This window comes from Doryrhamphus excisus, linkage group LG6 (assembly GCF_037039965.1).
Source record: "Doryrhamphus excisus strain RoL-2023G ecotype Guam linkage group LG6, RoL_Dexc_Guam_v1.1, whole genome shotgun sequence".
Classification (NCBI taxonomy): Eukaryota; Metazoa; Chordata; class Actinopteri; order Syngnathiformes; family Syngnathidae; genus Doryrhamphus; species Doryrhamphus excisus.
The window spans coordinates 8,027,478-8,046,037 of NC_136362.1; the positions used below are offsets into that span (position 1 = coordinate 8,027,478).

General features: G+C 35.5%; 1 protein-coding gene across 4 annotated transcripts in view; it reads right to left on the reverse strand.

Moving 5' to 3' along the window:
- Positions 1-16,660, reverse strand: part of rnf220a (ring finger protein 220a) — a 182,792-nt gene extending 166,132 nt beyond the window's left edge. For all 4 annotated transcript variants that reach the window (XM_058066076.2, XM_058066074.2, XM_058066075.2 and 1 more), the window contains exon 1: positions 15,862-16,660. In XM_058066076.2, the coding sequence (XP_057922059.1) occupies positions 15,862-16,513 (652 nt within the window). In that variant the 5' untranslated portion in view covers positions 16,514-16,660. The remainder of the gene's footprint in view (positions 1-15,861) is intronic.
- Between the last annotated feature and the right edge of the window lie 1,900 nt (positions 16,661-18,560).

Here is an 18,560-nt window from a genome sequence, read left to right on the forward strand (position 1 = left end):
AGTTACTGATTGTAAAAGTACCAGATGGACTTCGGTACGTGACAAAATAAAATAAAATAAAATGAAATAAAATAAAATCTTAAACTATATTATGAAAGCAGGAAGTGAACAAATTTAACAGTTACTGATTGTAAAAGTACCAGATGGACTTCGGTCTGTGACAAAATAAAATAAAATAAAATAAACCAACAAAAAAAAACTTAAACTATATTATGAAAGCAGGAAGTGAACAAATTTAACAGTTACTGATTGTAAAAGTACCAGATGGACTTCGGTACGTGACAAAATAAAATAAAATAAAATGAAATAAAATAAAATCTTAAACTATATTATGAAAGCAGGAAGTGAACAAATTTAACAGTTACTGATTGTAAAAGTACCAGATGGACTTCGGTATAAAATAAAATAAAATAAACAAAAAACAAAAAAAAAACTTGAACTATATTGTGAAAGCAGGAAGTGAACAAATGTAACAGTTAATGATTGTAAAAGTACCAGATGGAGGGGTAGGATTTAATAAGCTTTGCTTCTTCCTACTCCTTTTGGACATGTGGAACTGTGAACTGATTATGTGATGCATTCAATTGTAATCTGATGCATGTTCAAATGAAATAAAACCATTAAAAAGGAGTCATTAAAAGAGATTCAGTTGCATTCATTTGCGGACATACAGAGAAATATTCCCAACATTCCGAAAATTCCCACAGCAGGACTTCAATGAATTGTGATTTTGTTGTCATGGCGATAGACGACAAACACACATAACCAACAGCGGTACTTAACACCTTCTTCAGTGGGACTTGAGGCTGCTGGACTTTGGGGGCCTTACAATTAAAATGGGAAACAAATGGGGGGCTCTAAAATCGGACTGCACGGCCGGCGGCGTCCCACAGGTCATTAGCAGGCGACACTAACAAGTCAGCGCCGGTTTTAATATGGTGGCGTCGTGCAACGAGGTGTCCAACGAGGTCAGGTTATGTTAATAAATGGAAATAGCATTCCAATTGAGTCGATATATCAAAAAACGGTGTAATTGATTATACAATCAGGCATATTTTATGTCGTTTAACAATGCTGCAGGACAACGGATGCGGAGGGGACGGCACTTGTGTGCTTACACACACACACACACACACATGCATAGAACCCCCCCCCCCCCCCCTCCCCTGTTGGACGTAGAGGAGAATCAATATGTCTTTGAATGGGGGTCAGGAGGGTTGTCTGCCCAGGGAAAGCTGACAGATTTGCTCTCTTTTGCTCGGCTAAGCCCCTGCCTTCTTTTAACACCCTCTGACACACACAAGCATCCAGATGCAGAAACGCACACGTACAAACAGCCGTGGGGGGGGGGGGGGTGGGGGGAGATGTTACACTCCTCCCAGAGGGCAAAAAATTCTTAGCATTTTGCCGGGGGGATGCGACATTAGTCGTTCTACATCGAAATGACCCCTGCTGTGCACCGCGGTGAACATGTTAGTGTGTTTTCTTATGGAGGGGGTCGGGGGGGGGTTGAGTGACAACACCGACTACCAAACATGGTCGATTGTACACAGCTGGAGGATACACAATGACACTCAACTTTAAAAAAACAACAGTAACGTTTCGTCATTTGTTGCATTCAAAGGTGAACGCACCAAGACCGACAACTACCAAAGTACCGCAACGGTAAAACTCCACAACACAACAAAAGTCCCCCCCCCCCCCCCCAAAAAAAAAACAAACACAAATGCTTCCATAAAAAATACAGTTTCCATTCAGCCTTCACTCATCAATTCTGTTGTTTAATTTTTTTTTCTATTTTTACGCAAAAATTTGGTTCGGTTTCAGCACTTTTTTGGTTCCCGTGAGCAAGTTTTTTTTCCAATAATGTGACTTCTAAAAATGTTTGCGTGTACCAAAGAGACACAAACGTTCTGTAGAATCGAACTGAAGGTTAGCTTAAAAGAAAGTTCTGCTTGAAAGAAAAAAAAATATTTATTTTTGTCGCATATTCGGCTCACATTACACTTTCATTCTCAGATGAAGTACTCTTTATTTAGTAACACAATCTTATTAGATGTAATATTATAATGTAGAATATTGTTTTGTCATATCATTTTATTTTAAAAAAATTATGTGAAAGTATATTAATAATTATAATAATTTACTATGTAATAATTATATAAAATTGGTGTGTATAAAATATTATATGTAAGCAAAACATGTACATATATAACTGTATGTAATAAAATTATTTAAGAAAAATTGGTTTAAAAAAGACAAATCAAATTAAATATCATAATAATTAACTAACTAATAAACAATATATCATATCATAATGATCATTATATAGCAAGATTTTGTAAAAATTATTTTAAAACGAGAAAAAAATTATTAAAAATGTTAAAAAAGTCACTCCTAGTCTAAATGTCACATTTCTAAATCAGATCAGATCAAATTAGATTTAATAATATATACAATTTCAATATAATAATTTACTATGTAATAATTAACATACAATTGGTGTGTATAAAATATTATATGTAACAACAATATGTTCATATATAACTGTATGTAATCAAATAATTTAATAAAATAACTTTAAAAAAGACAAATCTAATTAAATATAATAATTTATGCTAACAATCTATCATATCATTATGGTCATTATTTAGCAAAATGTTGTAAAAATGATTTAAAAATGAGAAAAAAATGATTTAAAAGTCACTCTTCGTCTAAATGTCATATTTTTAAATCTTTTAAAACGGGTCAAATTTGATATAATAATATATACTAGTTCAATATAATAATTTACTATGTAATAATTATATAAAATTTGTGTGTATAAAATATTATATGTAAAAAAAATATGTACATATATAACTGTATGTAATCAAATAATTTAATAAAATAACTTTTAAAAAGACAAATCTAATTAAATATAATAATTTATGCTAACAATATATCATATCATTATGGTCATTATTTAGCAAAATGTTGTAAAAATTATTTAAAAATGAGAAAAAAATGATTTAAAAGTCACTCTTTGTCTAAATGTCATATTTTTAAATCTTTTAAAACGGGTCAAATTTGGTATAAAAATATATACTAGTTCAATATAATAATTTACTATGTAATAATTATATAAAATTTGTGTGTATAAAATATTATATGTAAGAAAAATATGTACATATATAACTGTAGCTAATAAAATAACTTAATAATTAAAATAATTAAATTATTTAAAATAATTTAATATAAATTATATAATTGGTGTGTATAAAATATTTTTTGTAACAAAAATATATACATATATAACTGTATGTAATCAAATAATTTAATAAAATAAGTTTTAAAAAGAAAAATCTAATTAAATCTAATAATTTATGCTAACAATATATCATATCATAATGGTCATTATATAGCAAAATTTTGTAAAAATTATTTAAAAACGAGAAAAAATGATTTAAAATGTTACAAAAGTCACATTTCTAAATCATTTAAAACGGGTCTCGGCAAAGCAATTTACCATCTAAGCTGAAGAAAAAGGTGACTTCACGAATCAGGCCTCGGATGTACGATAATATTCGATATCTAGTACATTGTCACACTTCCTCAGTCCTTGATAGCAGACGGAAAGACCAAACGACAAGAAGCATGACTCCGTAAAACTCCCAGAAGCCCTTGCAATCAGATTGTTTCTGGTGACCTTGACTCTGCAATCACTTTCACTCAATGAAGATGAAGTCCAGCTGACAGCTCCAGGATCTGAATATGAGCTAACTTGCACATCATAGAGGAGCTCGAGTGCGTCCAGTATTGTGTGTGCGCGTGGCGCGGATGCACAATTACCAAGCAGGCGTGAATCGATAGGTGCCTGCTGACAGATGGATTAGCACGGTAAACAGATGATACACACACCGCTAAATTATTCATCTGCTGAACGGTGGGCTGGGATTCCTCGCACACCTTCTGACAGAGGCTTGAAGAGGAATGGGGGATGGAAGGATGGACCGGGAGTCGGGAGGATGAGATTCTTTAAGGCGTGCGCCGCCGTTCTGCTCGGCCTGACTCGTCATCCCTCTGATGGCTTTTAGATATGCGGAGGCACCGCGGGGGTCGACGTGAAGTATGTTGGGAGACATTTGCGATACGGAAGACACGTACCCGCGTGAGCAAACAATGGCGCACTCATCCTCTTTATCCCCGTCTTTTCCTCAAGTGCGGGCAAATCCGTGCTCGTCGTCTGTTTATGCCTTTAACAAGGCCGGCGCCAGGAATGCAATTTTACACGCTTGCAAGAGCACACACGGGAGAGAATGGGCGGGATAAACTCCATCATGTCACGGGGAATCTTTGGTGCTACACTTGTACGCTAATCACTCGCCGCGTGGCGCTTACAATTGCGCCGCTTCACTCTATTGCGCTTTTTTCAAAAGTATACTCATGAATAAAATATGTTGTCTTGGGGTTGAATGCGTCAAAATATTTGCATATTTAAGCATTTTTCTATGTTACGTGTTTGTTTTTTTTGCCTAAATTAAGCATGCATAAAAATTTCTATATGAAGTACAATAAAATTCAGAAGGCACATTCAATTAATTTTAATTTTAATTTTAATTTTAATTTTAATTTTAATTTTAATTTTAATTTTAATTTTAATTTTAATTTTAATTTTAATTTTAATTTTAATTTTAATTTTAATTTTAATTTGAATTTTAATTTTAACTTTTATATCAATTTTAATTTTAATTTTAACTTTTATATCAATTTTAACGTTTATTAATTTTAACATTTATATCAATTTTGATTTTTATAGCAATTTTTAGATCAATTTTAATTTTTAGATCAATTTTAATTTTTAGATCAATTTTAATTTAAATTTTAATTTTAATATCCATTTTAATTTCAATATCCATTTTAATTTCAATATCCATTTCAATATCCATTTCAATATCCATTTTAATTTCAATATCAATTTCAATATCCATTTTAATTTCAATATCCATTTTAATTTCAATATCAATTTCAATATCAATTTCAATATCAATTTCAATATCAATTTCAATATCAATTTTTATATCAATTTTTATATCAATTTTTATATCAATTTTTATATCAATTTTAATTTTAATATCAATTTTTATATCAATTTTTATATCAATTTTTATATCAATTTTAATTTTAATATCAATTTTAATATCAATTTTAATATCAATTTTAATATCAATTTTAATTTTAATTTTAATTTTAATTTTAATTTTAATTTTAATTTTAATTTTAATTTTAATTTTAATTTTAATTTTAATTTTAATTTTAATTTTAATTTTATTTTTTTTTTATACACTGGACTTCGGAGCGGACGCCTCGGGTTCGAATCTCCACTAGTAAGCACCATCGGTATTCGTCAGGAAGGGCATCTGGAATATATAAAAGGGCTCAAGCCAAAATTCCATATGCGGATCAGACTCCTGGTCACCAGTCATGCTACTGTAATATGTGGTGTGACACACAAGCACCAGACTTGGTTTGATGTCTTATGTATGTTTTATATGTCTTATCATCTCTTATTATGTCTACAACATTGGGAAATGGGAGTATAAAGGTGAATATAGGGGTGTTATTTCATGTCTGGAGTGCTCTAATAATGTTAAAAACCATAATCTCCTCTCATTAAAAATGAATGAAGAACACAACATCGTCACAAATCAAAGGGTCTTACGTCTCACCAGTCAACATTTGTGTTATTTAATTTCTATTTGATTTTTATTTATTTTCTTCTAACAGCTGTGGGGGGGGGGGGGTCTCGTGGACAGTTTACAATTTCAGTCAGCGCCGGAGAGAGCGATCAACTGCTATCGAAGGTTTCGCCAAGTCCAATCAATCAATAATTTGGTGCCTGATTTCCAAGTGAAAGGTCTTATGATTGTGTTATGTACCTGTGGTAAGTCTTTGTCTAAACCAGGGTGGAAAATATTCCATTCCTAACACATTGTCCCACAAAGATGAAAATTAAAAAATGAGAAGTTTACGATAAATAATTTCACGGGAGCTACATTATTCGAGTGTATTTACAAAATAAAGACAGAAGGTCATGACGAGAATTGTAATTTTTGTGTTTGACTGATTTGTGCAGCGGGCACGGATCCATGTGCAAATCGCATCCACGCATTTGCACACAATCTAGCATGCACATGAAACGTCCAATATTGATTCGTTTCACCTTTCTAAGGGACTTTGGAGGCTTTTAAAAGGAGCAGATGCTAGCGTTGGGCCCTCGGGGAGAGCCGCAGAAAGAGGTGGAAATGTAACGCAATAGCCACTCTCTAATTGTTATTTGCAGTTGGAGTAAACACTCCATTCCCTTTGACTCCTGATTGGACATTTGGTCTAAAAACAGTCTTTTTGAGAAGTGACAGTAAGGATCTCAAACCCACAACCCCCTCCTCTACACACACACACAAACTGTTCTTTCGCATCATGGCCGCCATCAGCAGGAACCAATCAGATTTGATGAATAATTCAATATTAAAGAGGGTGTGACCAGGATCGGGGAGGGGTAGGGACCCTCTGCCAAGCCAGTGGGCCTTTTTGGAAACTGTGTGTGTGTGTGTGTGTGTGGGTGGGTGAAAGTGAGGCGGAGGGGGTGAGTCTGTCACACTAGACTGCATCCACAAACTGCTGCAGATTAGATTACTAAGGAGGAGAGGAGGGGAGGGGTGTCGAGAGGAAGCGAGAAGGATATAAGGACAGAATGCAAGGAGGGAGGAGAGGTGGCGACGAATAAAAGGAAGTAGGAAAGGTGTGAGAAAGGATGGATAAGGAAGTATGTATGACGCAAATAATCAGATTGAACATGAAATTGATACCTTTTTGACCGTCCATGTAATTATGAATATTTTCATAATATTTATTTATTGTAAGTGTAAGCAGTCAGAATGATTAGCTAACGCGTTGCCAGGTGTAGCCTGTTTAAATGGAGGACAGTGGAGTTTTAAAGCGTGAGCGAGGGCAGTGCAATAATGCAGTCATGACCAAAGTTTGTTTTATTTCGTATATTATGTGTACTGATATGTAACGCCTCGTTCGCTCACGGTGCAACCAAAAATAACACAAGGAACACATGTGGAACTGTAATGCTAAATGTTTTGCAGTTATATTAGTGTGTTCCTCGTGTGTCCCTCGTTTTATGTTTGGTTGCACCGTGAGTACGGGTGTAAATATCAATTAAGATGCCAGTTTGCCTAATGAGAATTTTCTTTTTGGTAGAAAAATTATTTTTTTTTTTTACTCAGAAAATTGACTTTCTACCCGTTTTATTTTGGTTACACCATTGCCTGTTTTTTTTTTTTACCAGTTTTATTTTTGGTTGCACCGGGAGCAAGTGTATAGTTTTAGGAGTTTTAAAGTGTGAGCGAGGGCAGTGCAATAATGCAGCCATGACCAAAGTGTGTTTTATTTCGAGGTGATGTGTAACGCCTTGTTCACTCACGGTGCAACCAAAAATAACACAAACAACACAATTGGAACTGTAATGCAAAACAATGCTACTGTAATTTATAATCCACTGTATTGTTTTGCAGTTACATTCCTTGTGTTTCCCTTGTTTTATGTTTGGTTGCACCGTGAGTACGGGTGTAAATATCAATTAAGATGCCAGTTAGCCTAATGAGAATTTTCTTTTTGGTAGAAAAATTATTTTTTTTTTTTACTCAGAAAATTGACTTTCTACCCATTTTATTTTGGTTACACCATTGTCTGTTTTTTTTTATTTTTTTAACCAGTTTTATTTTTGGTTGCACCGGGAGCAAGTGTATAGTTTTAGGAGTTTTAAAGTGTGAGCGAGGGCAGTGCAATAATGCAGTCATGACCAAAGTGTGTTTTATTTCGAGGTGATGTGTAACGCCTCGTTCACTCACGGTGCAACAAAAAATAACACAAGCAACACATGTGGAACTGTAATGCAAAACAATGCCACTGTATTTTATAATCCACTGTATTGTTTTGTAGTTACATTCCTTGTGTTTCCCTCGTTTTATGTTTGGTTGCACCGTGAGTACGGGTGTAAATATCAATTAAGATGCCAGTTTGCCTAATGAGAATTTTCTTTTTGGTAGAAAAATTATTATTTTTTTTTTACTCAGAAAATTGACTTTCTACCCGTTTTATTTTGGTTACACCATTGCCTGTTTTTTTTTTTTTTTTTTACCAGTTTTATTTTTGGTTGCACCGGGAGCAAGTGTATAGTTTTAGGAGTTTTAAAGTGTGAGCGAGGGCAGTGCAATAATGCAGCCATGACCAAAGTGTGTTTTATTTCGAGGTGATGTGTAACGCCTTGTTCACTCACGGTGCAACCAAAAATAACACAAACAACACAATTGGAACTGTAATGCAAAACAATGCTACTGTAATTTATAATCCACTGTATTGTTTTGCAGTTACATTCCTTGTGTTTCCCTTGTTTTATGTTTGGTTGCACCGTGAGTACGGGTGTAAATATCAATTAAGATGCCAGTTTGCCTAATGAGAATTTTCTTTTTGGTAGAAAAATTATTATTTTTTTTTTACTCAGAAAATTGACTTTCTACCCGTTTTATTTTGGTTACACCATTGCCTGTTTTTTTTTTTACCAGTTTTATTTTTGGTTGCACCGGGAGCAAGTGTATAGTTTTAGGAGTTTTAAAGTGTGAGCGAGGGCAGTGCAATAATGCAGTCATGACCAAAGTGTGTTTTATTTCGAGGTGATGTGTAACGCCTCGTTCACTCACGGTGCAACAAAAAATAACACAAGCAACACATGTGGAACTGTAATGCAAAACAATGCCACTGTATTTTATAATCCACTGTATTGTTTTGTAGTTACATTCCTTGTGTTTCCCTCGTTTTATGTTTGGTTGCACCGTGAGTACGGGTGTAAATATCAATTAAGATGCCAGTTTGCCTAATGAGAATTTTCTTTTTGGTAGAAAAATTATTATTTTTTTTTTACTCAGAAAATTGACTTTCTACCCGTTTTATTTTGGTTACACCATTGCCTGTTTTTTTTTTTTTTTTTACCAGTTTTATTTTTGGTTGCACCGGGAGCAAGTGTATAGTTTTAGGAGTTTTAAAGTGTGAGCGAGGGCAGTGCAATAATGCAGCCATGACCAAAGTGTGTTTTATTTCAAGGTGATATGTACTGATGTGTAACGCCTCGTTCACTCACGGTGCAACCAAAAATAACACAAGCAACACATGTGGAACTGTAATGCAAAACAATGCTACTGTAATTTGTAATCCACGGTATTGTTTTGCAGTTATACTAGTGTTTTCCTCGTGTGTCCCTAGTTTTATGTTTGGTTGCACCGTGAGTAAGGGTGTAAATATCAATTAAGATGCCAGTTTGCCTAATGAGAATCTTCATTTTGGTAGAAAAAATATTTTTTTTTACTCAGAAAATTGACTTTCTACCTGTTTTATTTTGGCTACACCATTGCCTGTTTTTTTTTTTACCAGTTTTATTTTTGGTTGCACCGGGAGCAAGTGTATAGAGTTTCTCTAATGAGATGTCTTCCACCAATAAAGTGCCTAATTATAGAGATTACAATCACAAAGCTGTGGGTTTGCCCACAAATCAAAAATATTGTAATACTTTTCTACGGGCATGAAGTAGTAGGCCTGCAGTGTGTGTGTGTGTGTGTGTGTGTGTGTGTGTGTGTGTGTGTGTCGGGGACTGACAGGGAGGCAACATGAGAGGGACAAGGCTTTTAACATCTGGCTAGGCACTGACAGGAAGACACACACACTCGGGCAGGCAGGCCGGTCCCAGTCCTAATTATTAGAACACTCTTACTTAACTTAACCCTGCCACTGGACCGTGACAGGCAGAGACGAGGGGGGGTTGGGGGGCTGGCACGGTAGATGGGGGGCAGATTTTGGCGAGGACACAGAGAAGGACGACCGTTTCTGTCTCCTTGACAGATTTTTTTTAACCCCTTGTCTGCCACAGTAGGATAGGGGAATGAATGGGTGTGCAAAGTGCAGCTTTATTTAATTTTTTTTTTTTTGTGGGGGGGGGGGCTGGAAAAAAAACTAATAAATATTGATGTCAATCATAAGGCATATGTAATAATAAGGTTTAATAAAGCATATTTAGGGCTCAAACCTGGATTGTACTGCGAGTGAACAATGGCAATTGAAGAGAGAATCGTTACAACAGTTTTTTTTGGGGGGGGGGCTTTGACACATTTTAAAAATACAGTTAAAGAACAAAATGACTGGGAAAAAAAAAGATAAATATTGATGTCAATCATAAGGCATATTTAATAAAGCATATTTAGGGCTCAAACCTGGATTGTACTGCGAGTGAACAATGGCAATTAAAGAGAGAATCATTACAACAGTTTTTTTTGGGGAGGGGCTTTGACACATTTTTAAAATACAATTAAAGAACAAAATGACTGGGAAAAAAATGATAAATATTGATGTCAATCATAAGGCATATTTAATAAAGCATATTTAGGGCTCAAACCTGGATTGTACTGCGAGTGAACAATGGCAATTAAAGAGAGAATCATTACAACAGTATTTTTTTTGGGGGGGGCTTTGACACATTTTAAAAATACAATTAAAGAACAAAATGACTGGGGGAAAAAAAGATAAATATTGATGTCAATCATAAGGCATATTTAATAAAGCATATTTAGGGCTCAAACCTGGATTGTACTGCGAGTGAACAATGGCAATTGAAGAGAGAATCATTACAACAGTCGCTTTGATTGTAAATAGGGATCCAAAATGTAAGAAAAACGTCAACATCAAGCTAGTAAGAGGGTTCCTCAAAAATACACAGTGGTAATTGAAGAGAGAAGGGGAGAAGGTATGGTTGGAGTGGAGTGAGCCGTGTGTCAAAAATAGACAATCTTCTCTATGAGAACGCTGTATGATGAATTTAGGGGTGGGGGGGGGGGGGTAGCATAAACAAACCAAAAAAGGCATCAACCAATCAGATAAAAGGCAAGGAACAGCAAGGGGAGTCGACCTCTTGTTGTGCTTTCAGCCGCCAGACACGAGGGATTTTTTTTTTTTGTCACACGCTGATGGGAAAATAAGGGGCGACGTTTCAAAGTGATGCACTCGCCGTGAGAACAGCGGACAAAAATAACATTCTGTCGTAGCGCCCCCATCGTATGACAATACCATCTATAAATACGACGTAATATCTCATTCTCTCATGCATTTTCAGTTGATATTTTAAAAAGGGATAGAATAAGAAATACTTTGGTGTAAAGATGTAAACAAACATTCCCTGGCTGTGACACATGGAAGAGGAAAAAAACGGGAAAAAAAATGATGGTACATGTTAGCACGGACAAAGTACAGCATCCTAAGCGCAAACAAACAAATGTCGTCTTTTACTTTTTTACGCCATTTCTATGAAAACATTACAAAGTCAATGAAGTACAAGTAATAGCTTTTACACGTCTAGTCCTATTAAAGCATGATGGGGCCTTTATGGGCAGGTTTAGCGCTTGACAGGTTAGCGGGTCTAGTTAACAGCCAACGTGTCCGCCTGTGCATGGGGAGGATTTGCGGAGGCTTTGCAGAAAGCACCCTACCACCCCCACCTCCTCCCCCCGCCCCCCAACCCGAGTGCTGCTTGGGGTAGTTTGCACAAAGATGGCATACAGACGTGTGTTTTTTTTTTTTTTCACGTTGTATTCAAATATTCGCTTAAGTTAAGAGGATTCCTCACACGCTTTTGGATTACGTGGGACGCCAGATGATTGGGCGGTAATCACATCGAGGAACGCAAACGTGTAAACTGACGTAAATGGCTCCCAAAAGTCAAGCGGAGTAATACCACTTTAACATCTTTTATCCGTCCTGTTATGCATATGCAACTGCACTGAGGACTGGCGGCGGGTTGGTAGTTAGCTTTTCTAATGAATTCACATGGGGAGTTTAGATTCTGGCACGGCGGTCGAGTGGTTAGCGAAGCGACCTCACAGCTAAGAGACCAGGGTTCAATTCCACCCTCGGCCATCTCTGTGTGGAGTTAGCACGTTCTCCCCGTGCATGCGTGTGTTTTCTCCGGGTACTCCGGTTTCCTCCCACATTCCAAAAAACATGCTAGGTTAATTAGCGACTCCAAATTGTCCATAGGTATGAATGTGAGTGTGAATGGTTGTTTGTCTATATGTGCCCTGTGATTGGCTGGCCACCAGTCCAGGGTGTATCCCGCCTCTTGCCTGAAGACAGCTGGGATAGGCTCCAGCATACCCCCCCACGCGAACCTCGTGAGGATAAGCGGTAGAAAATGAATGAATGAATGAGTTCTCCTCCTATTTTGTGTGGAAGTGGTAACTTTTTGGCTTCTTATTTTGTCTTCCCCCACCCTTGGCCATCTTTGTATGGATTTTGCATGTTCTCCGCGTGCATGCGTGGGTTTTCTCCGGGTACTCCGTTTTCCTCCCACATTCCAAAAAACATGCTAGGTTAATTAGCAACTCCAAATTGTCCATAGGTATGAATGAGAGTGTGAATGGTTGTATGTCTATATGTGCCCTGTGATTGGCTGGCCACCAGGGTGTGCCCCGCCTTTTGCCGGAAGACATCTGGGATAGGCTCCAGCACCCTTCACGACCCTTGTGAGGATAAGCGGCAGAAAATGAATGAATGAATGTTTAGATTCTAAAGATATAAAAACAGCTAAAACAAAGTGCTAAATCACTTTCTAACAGTGGCTTTCTAACTCTAAATCATATATTTACAAATATATTCAAATTAAATTAAATTAAATTAAATTAAATTAAATTAAATTAAATTAAATTAAATTAAATTAAATTAAATTAAATTAAATTAAATTAAATTAAATTAAATTAAATTAAATTAAATTAAATTAAATATTTACATAGAAATTAATTCCAAATCGTGAAATGTTTTCTGCAAGTAAATAGGTCAATTTTCAGAGAACAAAAAAATTATTTTGAGACCAGAAATCTATGAATTTGTGGGTCAATGTTGAAAAGTGAATGTACACTACATTATATTACTGTCATATAGGAACAAAAAGTTAATAAAAATAATAATAATAATAATAATAATAAAATAATAATAATAATAATAATAATAATAAAATAATAATAATAATAATAATAATAATAATAATAATAATAATAATAATAATAATAATAATAATAATAATAATAATAATAATAATAATAATAATAATAATAATAATAAACAGTTGCTTTAACTTGTCTACATTCAGTAATTTGTGATGAATTTATTGGAATAAATCCCAACTACTAAAGTGTTGCTCTCTGCTATAAAAAAAACCAATGTGTTTTTATGGGCTCGCACTGCTTTAAATTCCTTTTCTTCTCTCGTGGTTTGAATTATTTATCTTATATTCTAAACAGGGAGAAAAGTGAAAAATGGGCATAATTAAACATGAATACATCAATATAACCTTCCATCATCAATTCCAAATTAGCCCAAAAATGCACTAATCACCAAAGTGACACTGGGATCCCTTCCCTTAAAAATCAGCACCGCGGCTGCTGCTGGATAGCTAATGTGTTTGTGAAGCGCGTGAGAGAGAGAGAGTCGTTCTCATGGGATTGCGCTAAAGTGTTGTTTGTTCTTTACGCCGCTCTACTCGATGACCAGAACCAGTGAAGGAGAACCCATAACTCTTTGTTGTGCCTCTGCACATCCAATTACATTAGAAGCCTATGGTAAAGGTTGGGCCCACTTCTGCCAAGATTTAACCTGATTAGATTCAGCCGTTCCAAAAGACAGCCCAAATTCCCTGAGACCGTTGGCTTCCAATTTTGGACCGGTTTCTCTTAAGATAGATGATGAAAATCAATGTTGATGATTTTTTTATATGTATTTCTTCCTTATTATTTCACTCAGACAGGGACTCATTTCCCAAATGGCAGGAGAGCTTCTTTATCCGACACTTTAATGTCGTACGATTGGACGAAAATGTTGTCATTAACTATCTATCGAGAATAAAAAATTATTCTCTATAAAACGTATTAACATTATTTCCTACAGGAACAATGGTAATGGTTTTATTTCATTTGAACATGCATCAGATTACAATTGAATGCATCACATAATCAGTTCACAGTTCCACATGTCCAAAAGGAATAGGAAGAAGAAAAGCTAACTGTTACATTTGTTCACTTCCTGCTTTCCGAATACAGTTTAAGTTTTTTTTAATATAAATATTATTTTGAAGCAAAAATGCCGAAATATATTTATATTATAACATTTATATTCATATTTATATATTAAATCCTACCTCTCCAACTGGTACTTTTACAATCAGTAACTGTTACATTTGTTCACTTCCTGCTTTCATAATATGGTTTAGGTTTTTTTTAATATAAATATTATTTTGAAGCAAAAATGCAGAAATATATTTATATTATAATATTTATATTTATATATTAAATCCTCCCCCTCCAACTGGTACTTTTACAATCAGTAACTGTTACATTTGTTCACTTCCTGCTTTCCTAATATAGTTTAAGTTTTATTTTTTATATAAATATTATTTTGAAGCAAAAATGCCAAAATATATTTATATTATAACATTAATATTTATATTTATATATTAAATCCTACCTCTCCAACTGGTACTTTTACAATTAGTAAGTGTTACATTTGTTCACTTCCTGCTTTCCTAATATAGTTTAAGTTTTATTTTTTATATAAATATTATTTTGAAGCAAAAATGCCAAAATATATTTATATTATAACAATTAGATTTATATTTATATATTAAATCCTACCTCTCCAACTGGTACTTTTACAATCAGTAAGTGTTACATTTGTTCACTTCCTGCTTTCCTAATATAGTTTAATAAAAAAAATGTAATATAATATTATTTTGAAGCAAAAAAAATGTAAAACTTTTTTTTTATGTTTTTTATTTATTTATTTATTGTCATGTACCGAAGTACAAGGTGATATGACCATACAATTGTTTTGGTTTCCATACAGTCCATATAGAACAAAAACATCCCTATTTTTTTTCAGCTTCACTCTAACCCATGATTTAAAAATATTTAAATATTTAATATTTAAAATATTTTAAAATATTAATATATTATATATATTGTTTATATATTATATATTTTATATATATTATTTTAATATTATAATGAATATATATAATAAAATATTTTTAAAAATTAATAAATCATACTTGGTTTGTGGTTGGGTATTTAAAAGGTCGTAAACTTCTGAAAATATTCCTACGTTGCGGATATTCACGTATTAATAAATGAACCACAATGAACGAATGATGACAATCGGTGACAAAGTGACACTCCAGGAAAATTCGCTGGCGTTAATTTGCGTCCGAGATGCGATTCAGCTCCTTGGCATGTGTGCTAGATGTCAGAGCTCACGCCGAAGGCTGTGTTTGTGCTTGGAACCGCTCCTACTCCTTTTCAACACACACACACACACACACACATACACACACACACACACAAACAGACAGACGAGCAATGTTTCGGGTGTGTGGGTAAATCTTTCGGCAACAAGGCCGCCAGTGTGGAACTATTATGAATACTGATGGCAAAGAGCATGGCCGACACACAGTGGAACACACACACACATACACATACACATACACACAGGGTGCAGAGGGCCAAATGGCATCCCCCTCGGCTGGTGAATACTAATGCGACTAGTGGAACAAGGATGGAGCGAGCCAAGAGAGATGATGACAAGGAAGCATAGATGGGATTGCTTATTGGGGTGTGTGATACAAAGTGTACGGAATTAGCAAACTCTTGGAAGTTGCACTTTCTAATTAAAAGATCCCGGATTTGATTTTCCGTTTCGTGAATGAAAAGGTAAAAAATTCGAACTTACATCGTTCGATGCGATCCTCAGGGCTTGACGAGGTCTCTCGATCTGAAAGAAGGCCGGATACGGCGAAGATCTTCTTTCCGCTGTCCTCGACGGCTTTCAAGGCGCTGCTGGGCGAGCCCCCGGGTGGGATTTGGGCGCCGCCAAAGTCGTATTCTTTGCCGTCAGCATCGGAGTACCGCAGATGGGGTGAAGCCTCAGCATCCAGGCACCCTTTGAGGCGCTTAGCAGGGGTGAAAGCGGACTGGTACCCGCCTGGCGCGCCGTCTCGATCCTCCGGGGAAGCAAAGGGTCTGAAAGCCCCCACGCCGCTGTGATTGAGCATGCTGATTGGTGAGCAGTCCAGATTCGGCGGCGCGAACTGATGATGGAGGTGAAGCAGGGATGGAGGAAAGTCCCGGTTGGGGAAACCAGGAGGGACGGCGCCTTGGCGGTGGTACATGGATGCAAAGGTGTATGAACCGTTGTTGAAGGGCAAATGAACATCTTTTTCCACAGAAACCGGGACGCCAAACGGGCGTGGTTGCTGGCAGGGAATGGAAGCGTCACGAGAAGCTTCAGCTGTGGAGGCCAGGACCATGAGGGCTGGCGAGGCCAGCGGATTGGGCAAGTAGGAGGAGCTCTCCATCTTGAAGGCTGCTCTGTGGAGGTCCATGTCTGACTGGAGGAGAGGGTTCTGAGAAGATTTCGGGAAGAGGAGGAACCGGTTCCTCCTCAGATAAACTGACGCTGACTCTTTAGGAAGAGCGTGGAGATGGTCAGTAGTGATGCCTCACTGGTTCAGGGCCTTCTGTCCGGTCATTCAGTCAGGTTGGACAGTCTTTGGGTGTCACAGTAGGTTCCTCATCTTCCTGTCGAGGAACAAAACCCAAACATTAGATCACAGCCATCACTGCTCGTTTAAGAAATGCTCTTCAACTCAGTATGAGTCCCACAAGAGATGGTCAGAGGCACTTAATCACGTTCCTTAATTGGTTAAACCAGAGTCAACACTGATAAATTATTATTATTATTTTATAAAATAAAATAATTATTAATAATTTATATTTTATAAAATAAAATAAAATAAAATAAAATAAAATAAAATAAAATTAAATAAAATAAAATAAAATAAAATAAAATAAAATAAAATAAAATAAAATAAAATAATAAATAAATCGTATATTTACATATAAATTATTTCCAACTCGTGAAATGTGTTTTCTGCAAGTAAAAAGGTAAATTTTCAGAGAACAAAAAAATTATTTTGAGACCAAAAATCTATGAATTTGCGGGTGAATCAATAAAATAAAATAAAATAAAATAAAATAAAATAAAATAAAATAAAATAAAATAAAATAAAATAAAATAAAATAAAATAAAATAAAATAAAATAAAATAAAATAAAATAAAATAAAATAAAATAAAATAAAATAAAATAAAAAGAAAGCAGGAAGTGAACAAATGTAACAGTTACTGATTGTAAAAGTACCAGATGGAGGGGTAGGATTTAATAAGCTTTGCTTCTTCCTACTCCTTTTGACCTTGTATTACTGCATCAACCTATATTGCACAATACAACTCTACATTTTTTTTGTCATTACCTTACTCTAATGACTTGGAACTGAATGGAATCAGCCAGGGATGCATAATGAAGTGCATAGTGAAGTTAGCTGGGATTTTAGTGTGGGGGCTGTGTTCGAAACCGCATACTAACTACTACATACTTCGATGTCCATACTATCCACACTCCATCAGACAGTATGCAAAGCGTTTACACTACAGAGAACTACATAAACCACAATGCCTTGCGCTCCTACCCGTACCGAAATCGACAGACTGGAGTTGATTTCACTTTAGCTCTAAACTGTTTAAATACATCATTTTATTGAGAGTTTTTTTTAAATCAGGCAATAAAGTAGCCGTTTAGATCCCGAATGTGCCATTTATTTGTCCAAATACCAAACGTTTACAATTTCGTTCGGACGAATTCGGCAAAATTTAAGCTAGCCGAAGTGTGCAACGCACTTTCGGTTATTTTTACAAAATAAAACACCCGCTTAATTTTCTCATACAAAAAAAAACATAGTGATAAATCATTGCTTTTACTTTGAAAACAAGAAGCGAACCAACTCGGAATATATCCCGCTTGACACCGCCGTTTGGTACATCCTGCTGCTCAAGTGTTCAGCCAATGTTTTTCTTCTTCGGTAAAGCAGTTTGTAGACTGATGAGGCAAACGCACTTCGAAAATGACATTGTGAAAAAGTAGTCCTCCTCCCACGCCGTATGGTAGTGGTAGCTCTTCGGCTTTTTCCAGTCATTTTTATCCTCTTTCTCACTCGCTAGCTTGCTAGAGTTTTGCGGTATTTAGCGCGGTTATATGCGCATGCGCAGTGACCCGTGTGTCAGACTAGGCTGACGCTAACTTTTTTTTCAATGCCATTTAGATTCTAAATATTAGTGCAATATTAATATTAATTTACTAGTATACTAATATATATACTAATATAAATATTTAGTGCACATTTGAACAAAAACATGCCAATATATGATGAGATCATACAATCAATAACTATTACATAAAAAGTTTTTGCACTCCAATCTTTGTTGCCTTCCATCCTTTCCCAAATCCCTCTTCCTCCTCGTTCCTCCTGTCCTCTAGTCACCTAATCAATCCCCCCTCCCTTTTCGGCATTCTCATCCCCTTCCTCCCTCCCATC